The sequence below is a fragment of the Terrapene carolina genome, unplaced genomic scaffold, assembly GCF_002925995.2.
Source record: "Terrapene carolina triunguis isolate 2854851 unplaced genomic scaffold, T_m_triunguis-2.0 Scaffold89, whole genome shotgun sequence".
Lineage (NCBI taxonomy): Eukaryota > Metazoa > Chordata > Testudines > Emydidae > Terrapene > Terrapene triunguis.
This window is the reverse complement of record NW_020664440.1, coordinates 20,897,174-20,917,763: the sequence shown is the minus strand read 5'-3', so window position 1 is coordinate 20,917,763 and position 20,590 is coordinate 20,897,174. Positions and strand designations below refer to the sequence as shown.

General features: G+C 44.9%; 1 protein-coding gene across 4 annotated transcripts in view; it reads left to right on the top strand.

Annotated features, from left to right (window-relative positions):
- CHCHD6 (coiled-coil-helix-coiled-coil-helix domain containing 6) overlaps positions 1–20,590 on the top strand; it is a 172,627-nt gene that overhangs the window by 119,786 nt on the left and 32,251 nt on the right. For all 4 annotated transcript variants that reach the window (XM_026650328.2, XM_026650326.2, XM_026650327.2 and 1 more), the window contains one exon: positions 833–968. In XM_026650328.2, coding sequence (XP_026506113.1) covers positions 833–968 — 136 coding nt within the window. The remainder of the gene's footprint in view (positions 1–832; positions 969–20,590) is intronic.

Below are 20,590 nucleotides of genomic sequence, written 5' to 3'. Positions count from 1 at the left end.
GTGCTTAAATAGCTGTGACTTAAATTGGAGATTGTGAGGTGGTTTATTCAACAAGTTATAGATGCTCTTCAGACACCTCCCGTAAGTCTACGTGACAATCATGGGGTCTGATTGCAGCCTGAGTAGATATATCTCAGCTAGCTTTAATCTAACTAGCTAGTGTGCTGAAGCCGTGAAGCCATGGCAGCATGGACTGCAATGCAGACTGTACAAGCCCATCTAGAACCCTGGGTAATTACATGTGGGACTAGCCCACGCTGAAACCTGCACTGCCACAGCTTTATAGCTCCAGCTAGATTAAAGCTAGCTCATTCATGCCTACCTGAGCTGCAGTCACATATGCCAACCTGCTCTTTTTTGTTTTGTTTTGACATGCTTTAATAGCTGTGACGTAAATTGGAGAATGAGGTGGCTTATTCAACAAGTCATGGTTGCTCCTCCGACTCTTAGGGTAGACATCTGGTTGTTTTGGAGAGTCTTGTGGTTCAGCCTGGATTCCTGGGATTTACCTCCAGCTCTGCCAAAGATTTTTTATGTGATTTGGGCAAATCGTTTAATCTCTCTGACTCTTTCCCCACTTGCTGAATAGGGATAACCCTTCCTAACCTCATGGGAGATTATGAAGCTTGTATTTGCTAAGTGCTTTGAACTCCTCAACTGAAAGGCATGATTCCTTTGGTGGTTGCTATTCCTACTGGATAACTTATTTTTTGAAGATTTTTCTCGTGGTTCCAGTGCAGGGGTTGGCATATGAATGGGAACTGGTAGAGTTGAAGTAAGTAGGTGAACATTACCCTTGTCACAGATCCTCCTGTCCTCGTTTTCCCTACAGGCGGAGGAACACTGAGCCTCTATGTGCAGGGCTGCAGTCTGAGATTCTGAAGTGCTACCAGGAAAACAAGCATGAAGTGCTCAAGTGCTCGGAGCTGGCCAAGGAGTACCAGCGCTGTGTTAGTGCAGCACAGAAGGTAACCGTTACTTCCCCACTGCATCCTGCTGGCTTTGCTGTCCTCTCTGCGTGGTGTTTTCCTTATGGGGAGGTTTCTCTCAGATTGCTGTGGCTCTGATGGCAAGGTCAGAATGCTCACAGGCCTCAATCTCTCCCCAGGACCTCCCCACAGGCTGCTGAATCCCCCAATTGCAGCAGGTGCTGATGCTCTGAGTTAGCATCTTGAGACAGTAGTGCCAACCACTGTTGGGTTTCTGATAAGCTTCTCATGCATCTTGTCATTTCCCCCAAATCTCAACTTTTCCTAGGGACCATCCAAGCGGCACCCTTCACATTTGAGATGGCAAAGCAATATTTCCAACACCAGCAATATTTTTGAATGACCAGAGCTCTAAGTGCTCTCTATCTCCTAGTATTGCATCCCAAAATTGGGGGGCTTGCCTCCTATTGTTGCTGCTTGCCGTTAGTTCCCCTAGATTGGCAAATTAGACCAAGGTGTTTCCTCTAAGGGATTATGGGTATCCCAAAATTGCTGGCCCAGTATAGGAAGCCTGCACCCCTTATGATCTGATCTTCAGAGGTGCAGAGCGCATACAACTGCCATTAACATTTATCAATTTTGACTGCTCAGCATCTTGGAAGAATTAGTCCATTAGTATTTGAACAAAAGAAAGGGAGTGGAAAAGATGCACAATTCACAGACCACTTCCACTGGAAATTCACGCTTTCCAGGGCTCTCAACTGGCAAAAATAGAGAGTGAGATGGTGGTGAGTATAAGATGTGGGATTTCTAGTGTGTAAGAAAAGAGGAAAGTGTCCTTCCAGGTACAGGGCCATCCGCTCTGACTGAGCAATTTCTTGAACAGTGTCAGGGTTTATGGTGGGGTGGACATCAGGGCAAAAGCAGAGCTTTGTAGGGAATATGAGACTGAGATAGTTCTCATGGGATCACCTGTGTGAAAGGGAGAGGCTGAGATTGTTGTGAAGGGAGCCTCTCTCCTTTGCATTAGCATTGTGAGGGGAAGCTGTTTGCCTGATTTAAGTATAACATGAAACAAGCTGCCAGCCGGCTCCCAGAAGAAGCCCCAACAGAAGGAGATGGGAAAATTGTCAGGATATATTAGACCAAATGTTGTTGCAAGTCCTAGTGGAATTTTTTTCCTTCCTGTTTATAAAGAAGGTCTTTGTATGTCTGCAAATCAGCAAGGTTAAAGCTGCCAGGGAAAGGGCTTTTCTCTGGTATCTTTAAAGTCACCAGCTCCCAAAACATGTGGTTTCTTTTTCTTCCTCAGCTCTAAAGTAAAGCAGGGCCTGTGCTGCTGCTGCACAATCTCTGCCCCTCTGTTGCTGTGTGCAGAGCAGAGCACATCTCTTGCCAGTCTCTGCTAGGCAATGCTTCCTCCTTGCCTCCTGTAAATCAGGCTTGTAGCCTTTTCAGCAGAGTATATCTTTAGCAAATGCATTTACCAATACATCTTTATTGCGCCCAGTGCAGACGGAATGTGATTACCAAAGAAGACAGATTGCATTAAACTTCAGCATATTCACAAGCTGCAGCTCCAACTCGCCTGAGAAAGAAGCTGGGAAGCTGCCAGTCCTGAGCCCCAGCCTGACATTATTAAAGAGTAAATTGGAAGCTGAATGACTGGTAACAGCAGAGGGCAGTGAAAGATCCTATTAGCTTGGAGGTTGTGAGGTTTTTTTAGTTGTGTGTTTTCTTTATAAACCAAATACCTGGGCAATTTTAGTTCCCAGAGACTTCTGTGTACAGTGAACCTTGCTAGAAAGTTTCCCTTGGTGTTGTGGAAATCTGCTGGAAAGAGGTGCTGGCAGGGTATTGAAGCACACATTACATTCATGTGCTGCAGGCGACGGCAAGGTGGCAGGAAATCTCTGTATGTACTGGGAGGGAAGAGAGGCTACTGCCAGGGTAACTGCGAGCTCTGAGGTTAGCATTTGTGGTGAGTTCTCCATCACTGGACATTTTTAAACCAAGATTGGATGTTTTTCCGGAGGATATGCTCTAGTTCCAACAGGAATTAATTCAGGGAAGTCATGTTGCCTGTGTTATACAAGAGGTCAAACGAGATAATCACAACAGTGCCTTCTGGCTTTATAATCTATGAATTAAAAGGTTCTGAAAACACTGGACCAAATGGAGCCCTGGTGTAAGCTCTTACAGCTTCAGTGAGTTTTCTGGCTTACCCCAGGTTTAAATCTGGCCCTGGTAGTTAACCCCACTGGTGTATGGTGTCCTCTGAACCCCAAGATGTGTGCATTGCCTCAGTCACGGGCAGCTGGCTATTTTTCATGAAAGGCTATTACAAGACTAACCAAAAAAAAAAGACGACTTTTCTTAAATTTACATCTTATACCGAATGCCCCGCTTCCTCAAGCTCTCCTGCACGTTTGTAGATTCACCTTGGAGAAGAGTGGGGAAGAGGGAAGAACTTTGTGATGTTTTCAAACTGAGCTGAGCTTGATTTCTAGACGGAGGGGTGTTGGCTCCCACTAGCCACTGTATGCAGGTGACTTCAGTTCATTTGCATACAAATGCTTTGCCCTCACTAGTGCCCTTCCTTCACCAAAGATCTTGTAATGCTCATCATATGTTACTTAATGAATCCTGTAGTGCTCTGAGAGCTCCCCCTGATGGTGGCAGAAAGGTGCCCAGGACATAGTTTAAACCAGCATTTCTCAAATGTGGCCACAATGGCCACAGCCTCCTGGGCAGTGATGGGGCCGGGTGCAAAGCAGTGCCTCTCCCCCAGGGCCACCAGAGGTGTTGGTCCTTCCCCCCCCACACCCCCTTGAGCCACAAACGCTGGAGGAGCTGGCAGCCAGTGAGTCCCCCACCTTCCCGGGGTCAGTGAGGCTTGGGCTTCGGGCATCAACCCTGGGGCGGCAGGTGGCAGGTTCCAGTCGTGGGACTTTGGGCTCCGGCCCTGGACCCCAGCCAAGCAGCGGCGGGTACTGGCTCTGGGCTCACTCCCCGCCCCCTTGTCCCTGGCCCCCTGCAGCCTCCTCCAGCCCCAGGCTCTGACTGTGAGGTGGCGGGCCCTGACCTGGACGTACCTCTCCCCCCACATTGCCCCTGGCACCCATTGCTCCCCATCTAGGGCTTAATTTGTCCCCTGACTTGCCAGGGCTGAGTAAATCTGCTGTGAAAATTGATATTTGTACGGTTGTTAATATCACTTATCGGAGCCTCCTAACTAGCTAATAATTCTGCTATGAAAAGTGATATTAGCAAACATACAGATATTACTTTTCGCAGCAGCAGACTTACTAGTTAGCAAGTCTTTTTTTAAAAAGCAACCAAAAAGAAAACAACAACAACAAAAGACAAGAATGTGCAAAGCACCATATTTGTGTTTCTATTCTGTTAAGATCCAGTAAAGAATAGAGAACTGTACATTGTTTTTATTATTGAGTCTGCAAAAAAAGAAAACCCTCCATAAATAAATTATGATTTGGACTTGTATATGTGTATATTTATTTGTTTTTCCTAAAGTTAATTAAGTATTTTAAGAAAAATTGTCATAGCGACCAACAGCAAGAGTGGTGGCTGAACTCTGAGGCCTCCAAAAATTTTACTGAGAGAGCCCCTGGACACAGTAACTAGACACAGGATGGGAGGACTCTGAACTATGATAGAAGTGAAAATTGCAGCTCCCAATAGATGGCTACTGTTCCTCCACCCCTTCCAGAGCCTGTATTGGTCAGAGCCTGTCCTTTGAAAAATCCCCTATTCTCTCTGAAAATCTCCCTGAGCCAGAAATGTTGCATGTGCCCTGAGTTTCCCAACCTCATTAACAAACAGAAGAATTCGCTTCTTTCTTATGTTTTTTTTCCTTGGTTAATTCCACCCCCTTTAGTTTGAAAATATATTTGAGGCATTTCCTTCCCCTCCTGGTTCCTTGGCCTGTCTCAGCACTAGCCCTTTGCTGGGGTTCCAGTGAGTTCTGAAAGAGTGACCAGGATGACACTGGACTTCTGCAAACCTGCTGTTTTATTAAGGAACAAAGGGGAGAGGGCAGCCGTCTGTCTGCAGGCCAAGAGCTGGGACTCCTAATGAGACAGCAGAATGATGAAGGGAGGAGAATGAGAGAGCAATAGAGGCTCCAGGACTGTGAGTTTGGCATTGTTGGCTGAGCTGCCAGGGTCAGTGACCAATCTCAGCAGCGTACTCTGCAAGGCAAGGGGTGCTTGGTACAAGGCCAACTCTGGAAAAGAGCATCCCCAAAGAGGCATTGTGGACAAGGGGAAGGGGGGAATGCTGTTCACCTGATGAAAAATCATGGGACAAGGGAAGGAGAGGCCCCTTGGCTCCTGGACTCTATCTCTGTGCCATAGAAATACTGCTACCTGTGCCAGGCCGTGGAAAACCCTTTGGGTCCATTTAAGATGGTGGCTGTTTTTACTCTTGTGGGCTTGATGGGGCAGAGGCTGATGGGCAGGGATGAAGTGAAGGTGTGTGCTGAGGAAATGTAAGGGAAATCCCCTCTTCACTGGCTTTGACCCAAAGAATATGCTTCACTTATTTACTTCCTCTTAAGCAGTTCATGCAAGTGAATGTGGGGCTACTTTTCTAATGTCTCCTCCTCCCAGCAAAGGAGAAGAACTTGGGAGGCACTTTCTGAGACCAGGTTTCAAATCTCCATTGGAGCCTATCTAACAGTGAGTTTAGAAGCTTCAGTACTGACTCTAGTGAGTATTATTCCACCTAAGTACTCTCCATTATCGGAGCACCAGCATCCTGAGCTTGCTGTGTCTTGCTTGCTGGGAAGCACATTGACTATCACAGTGGCCTGCTTGTGATGTCTCCTGTTTAGTTTGGGTCTGTTTTCATATCTCTGCAGAACTTCAGACAAGAAAGCATAAAATCACTGCTTTTAGACCTAAATAAAAGCTGGGATAATGGTGAAGCTGTGGGAGGGGCAGCTCCCATTGTGTCTCTTCAAATTGTCTCTAGTTTATTGACTGCAGATTTCACCAGGAGCTACCACAGCTTGCATACAATTAGAATTGAAAGACCAGGCTGCTATTTTCTCTCATGCCAAGGGTGGGGGTGGGGGGTGGGGAGAGGAGAGGAGGGGGCCAATGGAAATCTGATTAATTTGTTTCTTGGAGCACAGGTAGGGAGACAGGTGTCGTTGTGAGCAAATAGCAACAGCCTTTGTTTTTTATCAAGCCTCCAGGCCCCATCCTGAATCGGTCCCCCTAGGCTTGCAGCAGTATTTTATTGCCTCCCTGTTTCCCTTTTCTGTAAATATGTCTCTGAGTCTTTGCTCCTCCAAAGGCTCCTTCCCCTGTTGCCCTTGAGAGTAGATAGAATTTGAATTTCACCTGCGGTTTTAGTTGTTAGAGAATTTTCTGCCTCATTTGTTACATAACCTGTCATTATATAATCAAATCTCCCATCAGCCCCTATGCAGAAAGGATGACCTACAAGAGTGAGCCAGTGGACCTGACCTTAACCCTTCTCTCTCCTCACAAATGCCTGCAGAGGTTTGCCTCTCTGTGAGTTAGTTGCCCCTTCCCTCAGACTGCCACCCTAGCGTCACCAGGACCTTTTTCTTATGGACCAGCCAAGCTGACATTTTGGGCTGGTCTACACTACGGGGTGTGTGTGTGGGGAGATTGAGCGAAATTACGCAACTTCAGCTACATGAATAACGTAGCTGAAGTCGACGTACTTAGATCTACTTACCACGGTGTCTTCACTGTGGTGTGTCGGCGGGAGACACTCTCCCGTCGATTCCCCTTGTGCTTTTTGTTGAGGTAGAGTACCGGAATCAACGCTAGAGTGATCGGCGTTCAATTTATTGCATCTATACTAGACACGATAAATTGACCCCCGCTGGATCTATCGCTGTCTATCGAGCCGCCCTTTGGCTTATCTGAAGCTTATGGCCAGGCTGTGTTTTATGTAATGCTGAGGCCACACGCAGGCTTCACTCAGTAGGGTCCTGCCAAATTACCATTTTCTCTTGTCAGTAGCAGGTGCTTACGTAAAGTTATGAGGAGTTCATAATTCTCCCTCATCCTTTTCTCTCTACCTCTGTGCTACCCACCACCTTGCACAAAAGTATGAGGGAGGAAAACCGGCCATGTATGCTGAGGCGAATCCTACTCTGATGAGGTGTACCAGAGGATTTTTAACAACCTTGTAGAGCATGTCAGGGCCTCGTTAAAGCCTCGTTGAAAAGATATATACATATACTTAAAGTATACCACATGGAACACTATATCTCTAACTCAGAAGGCTGATGGACAGTACTTCCTTTCTGGAATCCAAATGTAGTCTCAGAGAAGTCTGTGCATTTTATACCTGGAGCTTGGAGCACTCAGCCATCCCCTGTAGTATATTCCCACTTTGCGGTCTGCATATGTCCACCTACCTTTTTAAAATGCAAACGGATCTGTAAAGTTTTCTCTTGCTTTCCCTGTAAAGTTAGTTCAGTTTTTAATCTTTCTCTCTTCCACCCTTTGTTTGTGCAAATGCTGTGGTGATAACGGTATTGGAAGAGTTTATGACTCAATAAATGGCCCTCACAAGGGAATCAGTGGAGAGGCCGCAAGCTGCAAGCAACTGCTGTTTATTTAGTCATAAACTCTGAGGAGAGCAGCCTCAGATTAACTGTACCCAGGCGTTCTCCTAGCCTATTACTTGCAAAGGTGAAAATGATCCATATTTTGCTTCTAATTGTAAAGAACTGGAAACGATTATTGTTTAGAAAAATCCTTTGGCAGAGATTCCTGGTTCCGAAGAATCTCTATTTGGTCCATACACAAAAGCTTTTCATGTGCCCTAGTGTTCATTGGTGGAAAAAGTAAAAATATGGAGCTGCCTGAAGGACATAAACCACCCTCTTAATATATGACGCATGTCCCAGAGTAAAATGCTGGCCTGCTTAAAATGGGTGCATGCAGCAGCCATTTCCAGTATTTACAAAGCTAGAGGCACAAGTTATTTATTTTGCTCTGTATCACAGAGCTTCACAAAGCCCCGGTGTTTCCAAGCTGGCATATCATCAGTGTGTATTAACCCATGTGAACAAGTGCCTTTCCCTATCTGTGCTACACAGTCCACATGCTACGTAAAGCCCAAATGTGCCACCTTCCTGGAGTTTGGCATTATTCAAGAAAGCAATAAGCGAACATAAAAATCAGCTCAGAACTTCTCCCTGTGATTGGCTGTGCGCCAGGATTCTTCCTCCAGTACTGCTCTGCCCACACCCTATATCCCTCATTTCCCCCACACTCGAAAGAGGCCTTATAGCCAGGTAAAGTCACCTGCCTCAGCAGGACCCACTTAACCTTTTCCCTCAAGATCAACACCTAACAGGGTGGCATGTTCTAAGCAAAAGTCCTTGTTAGCCTGATAGGGCAACATGGAGTTGTCTTTAATTGTGTGTCACGGAGTCACAGGGTATCCTGTAACAGTTTCTTAGAAGTGACCCCTTTAGTGGACCAGGCCCCAAGGATACATGGACCTAGGAGTAGGTCCATGGCCGCCAAGACTGGGCCTTCAGCACTAGCATTCCCTGACTCTCTCTGGCTCCCTGCAGCAGAGCAGATTCCTGCGGGAGGCCAGGGCACAATGCTCTCAGTGAGTTTTTACAGTGACACAGGCAGCCTTTTCAAAACAAGGTAACAATTTATTAGTCACCTGGCACACAATCAGAAGTCCTGAGATTTGCACAGAGAGGCAGAAGTTACACCATAGTCTATTCTGGCCCCGATGGGCCAGCCAAGCTCTGATGGACTCCATCTCTCTGACTTTTAGTCCATTCCCCTCTCCGGTGCTCCCAGCTTCCTCCAGCAACCAGCATTTATTCCCCACCTCGCACCTCTCAGTCCTTTGTTCTCAAGGCAGAGCTATGCTGAGTTCACAACCCCACATGCTGGGTGTTTCCGCAGCTGAGGATTGATTGTAGAATCATTGGAGTTTACATTGTCTCTCAGATTTTCCATTGATAAGAGTCAGCCTAAACCAGTCCTTTTTAATGACCTGTTCATACTGCTCAGATAGCTGGATGACACCCACACACCTGTCTCCTGGTCTGTGCTGCCCCCAACAACAGATATAATCCCATATTCTCCACTGGGTAGGTACAGGGGAAGCTGAGGCATACATAGAATTCATAAAAGGTATTAGAAAAAACTCCCACTTTGTGACATTGTTAACCACCCCAGTACCTTGAATGAAAGAAGGACTTGATGACCCCCCAAGTTCTCTTCTCCAAAGGAGTCTCTTGTACACATCTGCTATTCTCAATGGGACTGGGTTACCCTAGGGCCTGACTTCTTTCCTAATGGCTCTTCTTATCTCTGGCCTGCTCCCAGGTAAAGTTAATGTCAGTTTGCATATTCCCCAGGTAGTCTTGAAACCAGCTTAGTAAAAATGGGTAAGGCCATGTTGCAACATTTAAAACTGGATTTACATTATAGCTCTTAATGATTTTAAAATCAGTTTACCTAAACCAGTTGGAAAATTTCCCTAGATAGACAAGGTATAAGAATTATGCACATCTAAGTCAGGGAACAGAAATCAGGCCATGTGACTTATGTGCAGTCAGAGTTAGCCAGCTGCCTTATAATTGGTACATCCAACCAAAACTAATTTTGAATACTTGTAACAAACTGCTCATGAAAATATGCAAACTGAAAATTGTTTATGGAAATCTGGCAAACAGATTTGAGAAAATTGTAAGTTGCTCATGAACTATTCATAAAAAAAGATAAATCAGTTGAAATAAACTATTTCCTGTTAACTATTCACCCACTTCTGTGGAGTACTAGCTTATTTGAATGGGGTTGGGTTAAAACCAGAGATTTTTAAAGATTTCTACTCATTAGAAGCAAGAAGTAGGTATGTCTTCTTGTATACAGTATTTCGGAAAGGATTGGACCTCCTCTATCCTAGCGACTTTAAGCTAGATCATTTTTAGGATAAATTCCTAGACAGTAAGTATACAGTGGAGTATTCAGAGCTGTCATACCTAACAGGACTCTCTAATTCTGTGTTTCTGGGTTTGAATGCATAACTCTCTAGTGATGTAACATACGCAGAAATAGGCAGTGTCTTCCTGAGTGAACATAGCATATCTTTGGTGAGGGTTATTGCATTTAGGAATTTGTTCTTCAGGGCCAAAAGGAATGTAGCAGTGCGCTGTAGTGTTGCATTTTTCATGATTTCATGGGGCCACAGCACTGTGTTGACATGTTGGATGTGTGGACATTTTTATCCAAACTAATTCTGGGAGACATTAGTGTCCAAGCAGCTGAGAGTAGAAAGAAGTTGATTTCCCAGGTGAAGAGTGGTATTTGTTTGAGACTCAGGATAGACTGAGACAGACCCACAAAAATTGCAGTTGGTAGCATCTGCAGATTAGTAACGCAAGGTCAATGGCCAAATGGCTTTAATCTCCCAAGAATTTCAAAAGTAGCCCTGAAATGTGCAACCTATTGTTTCCTGTTGTCATGGAATGGAGCTTAATTTGGTTATGACTTACGAGGGATGAGGCAACCTGGATATAGCTTTCCATCAGAGTTGTAGAAATTGGAGATCTGTTCATGGAGTCCAAGGTCAGAAGGAACCACTGTGATCATCTAGTCTGATCTCCTGTGTAGCAAAGATCACAGAACTTCCCCAAAATAATTCCTAGAGCATACCTTTTAGAAAAACATCCAATCTTGATTTTAAAATCGCCAGTAATGGAGAATCTGCCACGATCTTTGGTAAATTATTCCAATGGTTAATTACCCTCACTGTTAAAAATGTATGCCTTATTTCCCCTCTCAATTTGTCTAGCTTCAACTTCCAGCCATTGGATCATGTTATATCTTTCTCTGCTAGACTGAATAGCCCGTTATCAAATATGTGCTCCCCGCGTAGGTACTTATAGTCACCTCTTCACTTATCTTTGATAAACTGAATAGATTGAGCACTTTAAGTCTATCACTATTGGGTTCCATGTGATTTATACCCTGAGAGGTCAGTGCCCAATTGTTCCCTACAACATGAAGTTTGTTGCTTCCCTATATCCATTCCAAAATGCTGTGTTTAGTTTTTAATGTCTTTAGTAGGTGGTCTGAATGGCTCCAGGATTAGTAATCAGATGTATTCCCTTTCGCCAGTCGATTCAGAGCCATCCCTGGTTGGTAGTGTTTGAAAGTAGTTACTCTGATGGCTGTTTGCTCTTAGTCCAATGGGAAAGTGTCTGCATCAAACATGACCATTGCAATAAGTATTAATTGCAGTTTTTGCTGGCAGTTATAGAAATGAGAACAGGGGCACTGAACCCCCCCCCGCCCCCCATGCTGGGAGGTGGTGCTTTCAGGTTAGGACTATGGGACATAGGAGGAGAAGTGTTGGGCTACTGCTTTTGTTGTCCTGCTTCTGTGGATAGAGATCGTCTGTCTCCAGGGCTGTTAAATTGGCACCTTTCACCAAATCTAAAATTCATGTGTTTTTGTTCAACTTTGTATAGTGTATGTATCTCCAGTAAAGGCAACTTCCACCCCTTTGTGAGACTGTTCTGCCATCTAACCGATCTCCTTGCTAGGAGATACTTCCTAAGACTCCATGTGTATTTTGTGAGTAATGGCACGCCATTTTCAAACCACCGTAAGTAATCTCTCTGCCTCCTTAGTGCTTGACACTCTTCAAATACTGATACAAGAAGACCTGAGGGAAGCACTCTGTTATAGTGGTTAAAGCATAGAACCTGGAGTGAGCTCTGCTACTGACTTACTGTGTCCTTTTGGAAGATACTTAATCTCTCTGTACTGACATCTGTAAAATGAGGTTAATGCTTACTCACCTTTGTAAAGTGCTTTAAGATCTTGTGAAAGGGCCTTTATAGATGCAAAGTATTCTTAGAATTTATTTGCAAAACTGCTCACATGCTAGGATTTGAACTAGCTACCTTTGTAATATAAGGCAAACAACGCACAGTCTTTAGAGGTAACTCGGTGCTGCAGCGTTACACGTATTGAATAGTTTCCAGAGAGAGACTGGCCTACCATTCTGCTGTGTAAAGCCTGAGCATGTGTCCAGAAATGCAGGAAAAATTATTTTGACAATGTGTTTAGTCTTTGTCCCTGATGAATGCTGAGTTTGTCCTGTGTAAACGGGCTTTAGGTTCAGCCAGCCTCCTGCTCTGAATTAGCCTGATAAGGTATGGTGAGGAGAGTTTAAAGATCATCATCTAGCCAGTGGCTCCCTGGGTACGTTAGGGGGAGCGATTTAAAAATAATGCAACCAGAAAACAGTTGTTTTATCTTTAAAATGTTTAGTTTATACTCTGTAAAATCTTGGCTCCTCTGCCTCTGTTCTTCAAGCTCTCTGCTTGCCCTCTGCTCAGTTATCTTTCTCTTAGATCCCATTGCCTCCAACCATCTGGCTCTGAATTTTACTCCATTCAGATCAGCCTGCACCACTGTCCATAAGGACTGAGTTTGCTATTTTTCTGAGTGGATCATCTGCTGGGCCACTTCACCAGGTCAGGTAACAGAAATAATGTTTACCAGATTCAATCCACCCTGCCAAGCACAGGTCAGTTGTTTCATATTTTTGAAGACTCCTAATTTCCCAATAGAACAGGCACTCTGGGATTAGGTATCTAGGAACTCTGCAGAGCACCTGTACATCTACTGTGATGAATTGGCACTGTCTCCTTTACTCACAGGGATGTAACCCCCCATCTTTTTTTAAGAGTGAGTTTAGTGCTGGGTAATCCCAGTAGATTGATGTCATCTAACCCCAGAACTGGTAAACCACCCGTACTGGTGGTTCCGTTTTCCTCTATGTGCTGCTTTGTATATGGTGTTCCTCAACCCTGACCTAGTTGGACCTCCACTCATGGAAAGAGGAGAGTTGGTTCTCTGCAGCCCATTTGATCCTTGTTGGCAATCTTAGCAGAAAGACTAAGAGGGCCAGTTAGTTACAGGTGTGCTGGTGGTTTTTATTATGTGTACACCTGTCTTTTAAGAAGTGGGCTTAAGCCCCAACCACTTACTTCATGCAGGCCACCAATGACCTTCAGTCCATTGAATCCTCCAATCTCCTTTTCAGGGAGTCTGAAACGTGGGTCTAAATGCTCTAGCCTGGGGAAAAAATAAGCAAATTGAACAAAAGGCACCTTTAAACGTAATAGACATTAACAGCCTCTGATATTCTTTGCTTCCTTAATTCAAATAGCCTGTTTGGATTATTTTAAAATTCTGCTTTGTTTCCTTCATGGTGTTTCCTACTCATGACCAGTAGCTGTCCTCTGTTTTGTCTCATAAAAACCCCACTGCTGGCCCAGGTCAGCTGATTTGGACTTGTGGGGCTCAGGCTCTGGGGCTGAAGAATTGTAGTGTAGACATTTGGGCTCAGGCTGGAGCCTGAACTCTGGGACCCTGTGACGGTGGAGGGTCGCAGAACGCAGGCTTTAGCCTGACCCTAAATGTCTACACTGCAGTTTTTAGCCCCTGAGCCAAGTCAGCTGACCCAGGTAGCCACTGCTGTGCTATGGATCTTTTATCCCTGTGTAGTCATACCCTGAGAACTTCCTTTAGCTCAATTGGTCCTGGGCTTTTGAGTCAGGAGGATCAGAATTCTGTTACTGCTGTCACAGTGCATTTTCAAAGGGGCATGGTGTACAGAAGTAGTGACAATTGTGAAGACCCTAGGAGGTTGGGATAGCGGTGGGTACTGTAGGAGAAGAGTGAAATGCATCGGGAAGGCAGAGTTGGAAACTTGAGCTGGAATGACCTGGGTACTGTAGAATAGGATTGAGGTGCACTGGAAGAGCAGTGGGTGGTGAGCTTGACTGTGCGTGCCTTGCTATGTCTGGTGTTTGCCTGTGTGATAGAGTCTCCGTGTTCATGAGCACTAAATTCACCTATACAATATAAATCAGAAAGCAGGTCAAGGTTGCTGTTGAGCACATGGGGGAGTAATGTCCAAAAAAGCCATATCAATTTCATTCCTGCCAGCCTGTCCTAAACTCCAGTGTGTCTTTGCTAGGTCATATTCGCACTACTTTCTGTGGAGGTGGAAAGGTGCTTCAGAAGCCATTTAATGTAAACCTGACACTTTGCACCAGCTTGTTCTGAAATGGGCTGTCTGTTCACACAGAAGCAACAGCAGGGACTTGAGACAGCAGATAGCTTTTAAGCTCCTTGCATAATGCAGTATCAAACCAAAAGAGAGGGGAGGGGGAGAGAGATCTCAAGTGGCACGCGGCACCTTTCATGAAGTTTCGTCATGTATTGCCAAGTCTTGATATTTGCTGCAGTAAACCACCATGAAACCCAGTAAAGCCCTCTGATCATGTGGGTGTCTCAGCAGGTCTCCTGTGCCTGAAGATTACAGCCTGGGCCCATGCAGTAAAAATATAAATAAATAACAAAAGACAATATTGTGTGCTGTGCTTCTAGTGTTCATTCTGTGACTACCTACAAAAATGAGACCAATCTGAACTTGTCTATTCTCAGTCAAGGAATAGCTGAAACCAAGGTAGTGAGACACTGCAGAGGGCCTCAGCCCTTCAGACTTTAGAGAGATGAAAAGAGAAGGCAAGGTTATTTACATCCTCCCATTGTGCTGTGAAATGACCTTGATTTTCTGAAGGCTGGACACTGTAAGAGTGACCTATTTTGTGAGAAGTTAACTGCCTATCCCCAAAACCTCTCTCAATGCTCTCATTTTTCTTTCTAGGACACAACGTGAGGTGGTATGATTGGGTATGAGCAACCATCTGAATAGCCTTGCAAGGAAAAGAGAGCTGATGGTTTTAAGGCTACTTTTAGTTTTGCCCGGTGTGGCTTGTCCGGTCAGATATTTCGTGCCTGGGAAATGTAAGCACTTGGGACCAGCTGAATCCAGAGCAGCTGCTAATTCTAGCTGGCCTGAGCACCTTTTCCTGCTAATCAGCAGTATTTGTGGCTAGTTGTCAGCCAGATGTCAGTTTCTTGGTAGCTTGTTTTCACTGCTTACTGCCGAGGCAGGACAGTGATTCGGGGGTGGGGGGGAGAGGGGGACTTCATAACCTGCTCATGTAGAGAATTAAAGGACCAGATTAATAGGAAAGAACATATCTGAGTCAATTCACTCTTTTACATGGAGAATGCTTTCTGTCGCCTCTGTCAGCTGAGAAGAGGTGTCCAGTAAATACCCTTCAAAGACCTCCCAACCCACTAGCAGGTACTCAGTGTAATTGGCAGGATGTAATACATGTGCACTGTGCCTGGAGAGACTTGACTCAGATCTGGATCACCAGGTTAATGAGTCTGGTCATCTTGGTCCAGTCCCCAATGGATATGAGTCCACTCAGCACAGTGTGGCATGATTGACAGACCCTCATTCAACAGCTGGATTTAATGGGAGGCTGGGAAGTGTTGTCATTGAAGATGGAGGCAAATCAGCAGAGCTGTGGGGGAGGGGCTCATGACTAGTATAGCTGCCGGTCAGAGTGAGGTGGATCATCTCTGTGAAGCTTTCACAGAGCCTGTCACATTGCTGATGGGGCTGAAGTCTAACTCCACAAGGAGGAAAACAGTTTAAAAATCCCCAGTAGGAAGCAGATCCATTTCGCTGACTTAGCTGGTATCCTCTACTGTGGCTTCTCTCAAAGCCTGCAAGATTCTGCTTCCATCTCTGTGGTGGAGGTGAATTGTGTTCCCTTTGTGGAACAAGTGCCACTTCACTGTAGTTTTGCCACCTAGCCCTGGAGCTTGATGCTGTACCTGATTCTATAAGGGAAGCCTGCTCTTCCCAACCGTAAATTTGACACTCCATCTTTGAGCCATCCTGCTGTTTGCTAGTGAGTTTGAACAGTGAAATAGTGGGGAGGTGGCTACACTCAACAGATGGTGAAGCAGTGGAGAAAGAGATCATGCAGCACAAATAAATGGGAGAAGTTGCATATCCCATTCACAAAGGAGTTAGACATGGCTATACATGGGACTAGCTCTGCTGTAGCAATGTGTCACCTTGCAGGAAACTTGTAACTGAATCTCAGACCGACCCAGCCTCTTGCTTCACGAACTGGCAGAATAGAGTCTGAGGGTGGTGTGGGGAAGACATGTTTACCCTCTGGTACTGGTACTGGTGAGCTCCAAAGCGGGGTCCAGTCTTCCCCACCAGAAGGATGCTGGTTGTGATATGACACCTGAAAGCAGGGGCTTAAAGCAGCAGAAGTAATGGAGGACCTGTGTAGCTTGCACTAGGTCACTTCTGCTCCATTCTGAGAAATGCCGTTAGATTAGAATTCAAGCCATGGGTGGTTTATGGACAGGCTATTTTGTGTGTGGGGAAACCACTTATAAAATATAGGGTGTGCTCTCTCGAAGGGAGAGTGCCCAGGCATTCACCACCATCCCAAGAATTTTGTCATTTAGAATGTTAAAAACAGCTGGAGACCTCAATCCTGCTCTTGCTGCCCCTGCTGTCTCTTAGCACTTCATGTTCCTGATTTACCCATCTCTTTCCAGAGTCCATGCTCAATTTCTTCCCTTCCCTCTGTGTCTGCCTGCCCTTGTATTCCACCTGCCTTCTTCCACTCTGCTCCCTCTCTCCCCCTCCCTCCTCTCCTGTCCTCTGCTCTGTTCTTTCTTTGCTTTCCTTTCATTTTTAAATCTGAATTGGAGCTGACATCAAGATGCCTATTCTTTGTAGCACTGAACTGGCAGTTTGGAAAGAGGAGGCTGCAGTTTCCTTAGGGGGCAAGGCAGAGTTCAGTGCCTGTCTTACTTAAAATATACATCTCAACATGGCTGATCAGAGGAGCAGAAAAATCTCTAGGCTCTGAGTATTGGAGGCTCATAAGAACATAGAGCATGGGTCTGTATTCTTTGTGCTTCTTGCAGAACAAGGGTTCAGAAAGCTAAAAGGTGAAATTGCACAGTGGAAAAGAATAGAAGTGACTCTCAAAACAATGGTGAGGGAGACCCCTGGGAAAGAGGATGGGGGAGGGATGTGTGTGTAATCATCACACTTTTCTCCTTCTCTCCTCTTGCATTTATACAGCGCATTTCAACCCTGAACAATTCCCAAGGTGCTTTACATAATTATGCATCAACTTTAACCTTTACAAAAGTCTGTTTCCCTTGGGCAAGTAAAAGATTAGTAGCTTATCATCCTAGTAAAGGAGGGTAAGTAGAGATGGTGAATTTCCAGTGCAGCTATATGTACAGGAAACCCTTCTCCCACCACTGAGATGCAGCCATCTGAAGGTTGAAGCAGAACAGCTGTTTAGCAACCCAGCAACTCTGCACAACAGCTTAGGACAGGAAGCGAAGGGTAGTATACTAAGTTGACACTGCAGGAGTAATTTTAGTTAGGCTGAATGTAACTATCCAAATTGCAGTTTGGCAGGACACCGTGGTCCTGACTTCTGTAAAAGGTGCCACAGGATCATTAATGGTCATTGGAGGTCAGGGCCTCAGCTTTATGAATGTTGGGACTTCCAACATCACGTTGCCTTTCTAGCACTTGGTTTAATACCGATTCTGAGAGAAGAATGCCACTCTTTACTGTCGCACCCTGGTGATCTCTCATACTCAAAGTGATCAAGCTTATCCCTGCTTAAGCTGTGATCACCTCAAATCTCCCAAAGTAAATTACAGGAATAGTTGCAGGATCTGTGCCAACCAATCTGCAAGTATCATTGACATGTAAGGTGCCTGCCCAAACACAGGAGGTGCAACAGATCACTGCCCAGTAGAGAAGAGCAGAATCCTTGCCCAGAGTGGCCCAGTAAAACCAAGCACCAAGGCAGAGAGAAAATGAACGCGCGCACACAATGTATTCTGTAGAGCAGGGGTAGGCAACCTATGGCACATGTGCTGAAGGCGGCACGCGAGCTGATTTTCAGTGGCACTCACACTGCCTGGGTCCTGGCCACCGGTCCGTGGGACTCTGCATTTTAATTTAATTTTAAATGAAGCTTCTTAAACATTTTAAAAACCTTATTTACTTTACATACAACAATAGGTTAGTTATATATTATAGATTTAGAGAAAGAGACCTTCTAAAAACGTTAAAATGTATTACTGGCACACGAAACTTAAATTAGAGTGAATAAATGAAGACTCGGCACACCACTTCTGAAAGGTTGCCGACCCCTGTTATAGAGGGACTCTAGCAATGTTAAGGCAGAGGGTGCTTTGGGGGTGAGGAGGTCATCCTTCATGAAAACCGCAGCTTAAAAAGTTCCCAATATAAATACAAAGAAGTGGCTGCTACATATTTTCCGCTCCTCCTCCCTCTCTAACACAGAGGAAGAGTCTGTGAAACCACAGTTTCCTTTGTGATTTGTCAGCGCAAAATGATCAGAAGAGCTGAAGTCTGGATTGGTTGGGTTGATGTTGCCTTCTGTTCTGATGCTGGCAGTTTTTGTCGAAGCATCAGGCCTTGATTGATTAGGTATGTTCAGCTGCTGTTCTACTTACAATTTGTTTGGTATTTTTAGGAAGTTGTGCAGATGAAGTGGGTTGGGGAGAAGGAGAGGTAAATGCTGTCAAGTGTAGATGAATTGGCACATGCCATGCTGCGAATTCACCCTTTAGTTTCTACAGTATGTTTTTCTTCTTTTTGTAACAAAAAGAAAGTTGAGTGGCAGAGGGGAATTTGGTGCACCTGAAAAGGAGGGTCTGATGGTCCTGGCAAGAGCCAAGCAATATTACAAGCTTCCCCAGCTCTGCTGATGTAGGTCATTCCTGACCTGCAGAACGCCTTGCTATTGGAGCTTTGAGCTCCCTGTATAGTTTTCCAAATGTCCCTCTATCCTAATCAGTAGCACCCTCTGCTGTTCCAAACCTGGGTTCTCAACACAGCATTGCTGATTCACTGTGGTCCTGACCTGCTGTAATCTCTGTTCCCCACACTAGATCTCTCCTGAACAGTCTGCTAACTATTCCTCACTTGCTGTGTCTACAACATTTTTCTTAAAAATTGCCCTCTGTTACCAGAGCAGCTTTAGTGTTCAGAGCAAGGCTAGACAACCGGATAGTAAAATTACCTGAGCCCTGTCCACCCCTATGCTCCCAATGTTGCTGCCTCTTGTGTGGAGCTGTGTCAGTGGTAGTGCAGAGATGGGGATTTTTTTTTTTTTTTTTTTAATAATGCTAGTGTAGACACAGTCACTGTTTGATCATTTTGTGATATGGATAAACCTCCAAAAAGGGTAGAGTAGGGGAAGACATGCCCATGGTCACTGTCACCTGTGTACTTGGGCTTTGAGTAGGGTGACCAGACGGCAACTGAGAAAAATCGGGACAGGGGGTGGGGGGTAATAGGCACCATATAAGACAAAGCCCCAAATATCCGGACTGTCCCTATAAAATCAGGACATCTGGTCACCCTAGCTTTGAGCCTAGGTCTCGAGAGGTAAGAGGCTATTGTGTTAACCCTGCTACTGCATTGCTTGCCAAGTCTGAAAATCTAGGTACTTCACAGAAGCTGTTACTTGTTTGACCTTCATGCATGAAGCAGTTTCTCTTTAAAATGTTTTTTCCCCTTTATCAGTTATTCATTGAAGAGTGTCTTTGCATCTGTAGAATTTTGAAGGGTAGCTATTATTTTACCATTTTAATTTTCCCAGCTGTTCAAATAATAGTTTTAACCTTTCAGTGCCTGGAAAGCAGTGCTTTTCACATCTTTGTTGCTCTGCATTGTAATCATTCAGCTTTATTTGATAAGTTATGCACAGAAAGGCTATTTTCTTTCTCCCCTTCTCTAGAGGGTTATCCTGTGAGTTTCCCTCCAAGCTTCTGTGACAATGGTGTGGTCTGAAAATAGGGCTGGGTGCTAGGAACTTGTGAGTTCTAATACCAGCTCTGACACTAACTCACTGTGTGACCTTGACCAATCACTTATAGCCTGATTTTTTCACAGGTGCTGAGTACTTGTAAGTCCCATTGAAACCAGCGTGAGTCATGTGGGTGCTCATCACCTTTGAAAAATCAGGCCACTAGACTCTTTGGATAAGTTTCCCCATCTGTAGAATGGGAATAATGTCACCAGAAAGTGGTTTGAGAAGATAATTAGTTAATATATGTAAAGTCATATGAAGTGCTCAAATACTATAGTCCCTCTCTAGTCCCCATCTATTACAGCCACAGCACTGACTGCTGAGGACAAGACAGAACTCCCCTGTCAACGCTGTCCACTAATCTGCCATAGGATGTTGCCAACTGATAGTTGTGAGGCAATCTAAACTAATGCAGAATTCCCAGCCTGTGCTGATCTTCCCAAGGCGGGCAGTACCTCCTGAGTCTCTTTTATGGCAGAGCAAGCAATGAGAGCAGCAATGTCTTCTTCTGAGTTTCTGTTTTCCTTTTAGCTTTTGTAGTAAGCATTGCATCTGTTGTCAGGACCTTGCCATGGGTGACAGAAAGTGGAATTTGAAAATTAAGTGACAATATCAGGGTATTTTGGACCCATTGCTGTATTCTCATTACATTTTTTTTCTTTCCTCTCACATGTTTAAGAGAAGTTCCAAGAGTGATTTATATTTCATCAAATTGAGCGTGAAATATCTGACTGCAAAACCTATCAATCTGATCCCATCTATCTCTATCCCTTTAATTAGGGAAGCCCTGCTGAAAAATGTACCCATCAGCTACTGAGAGATGGTGTAG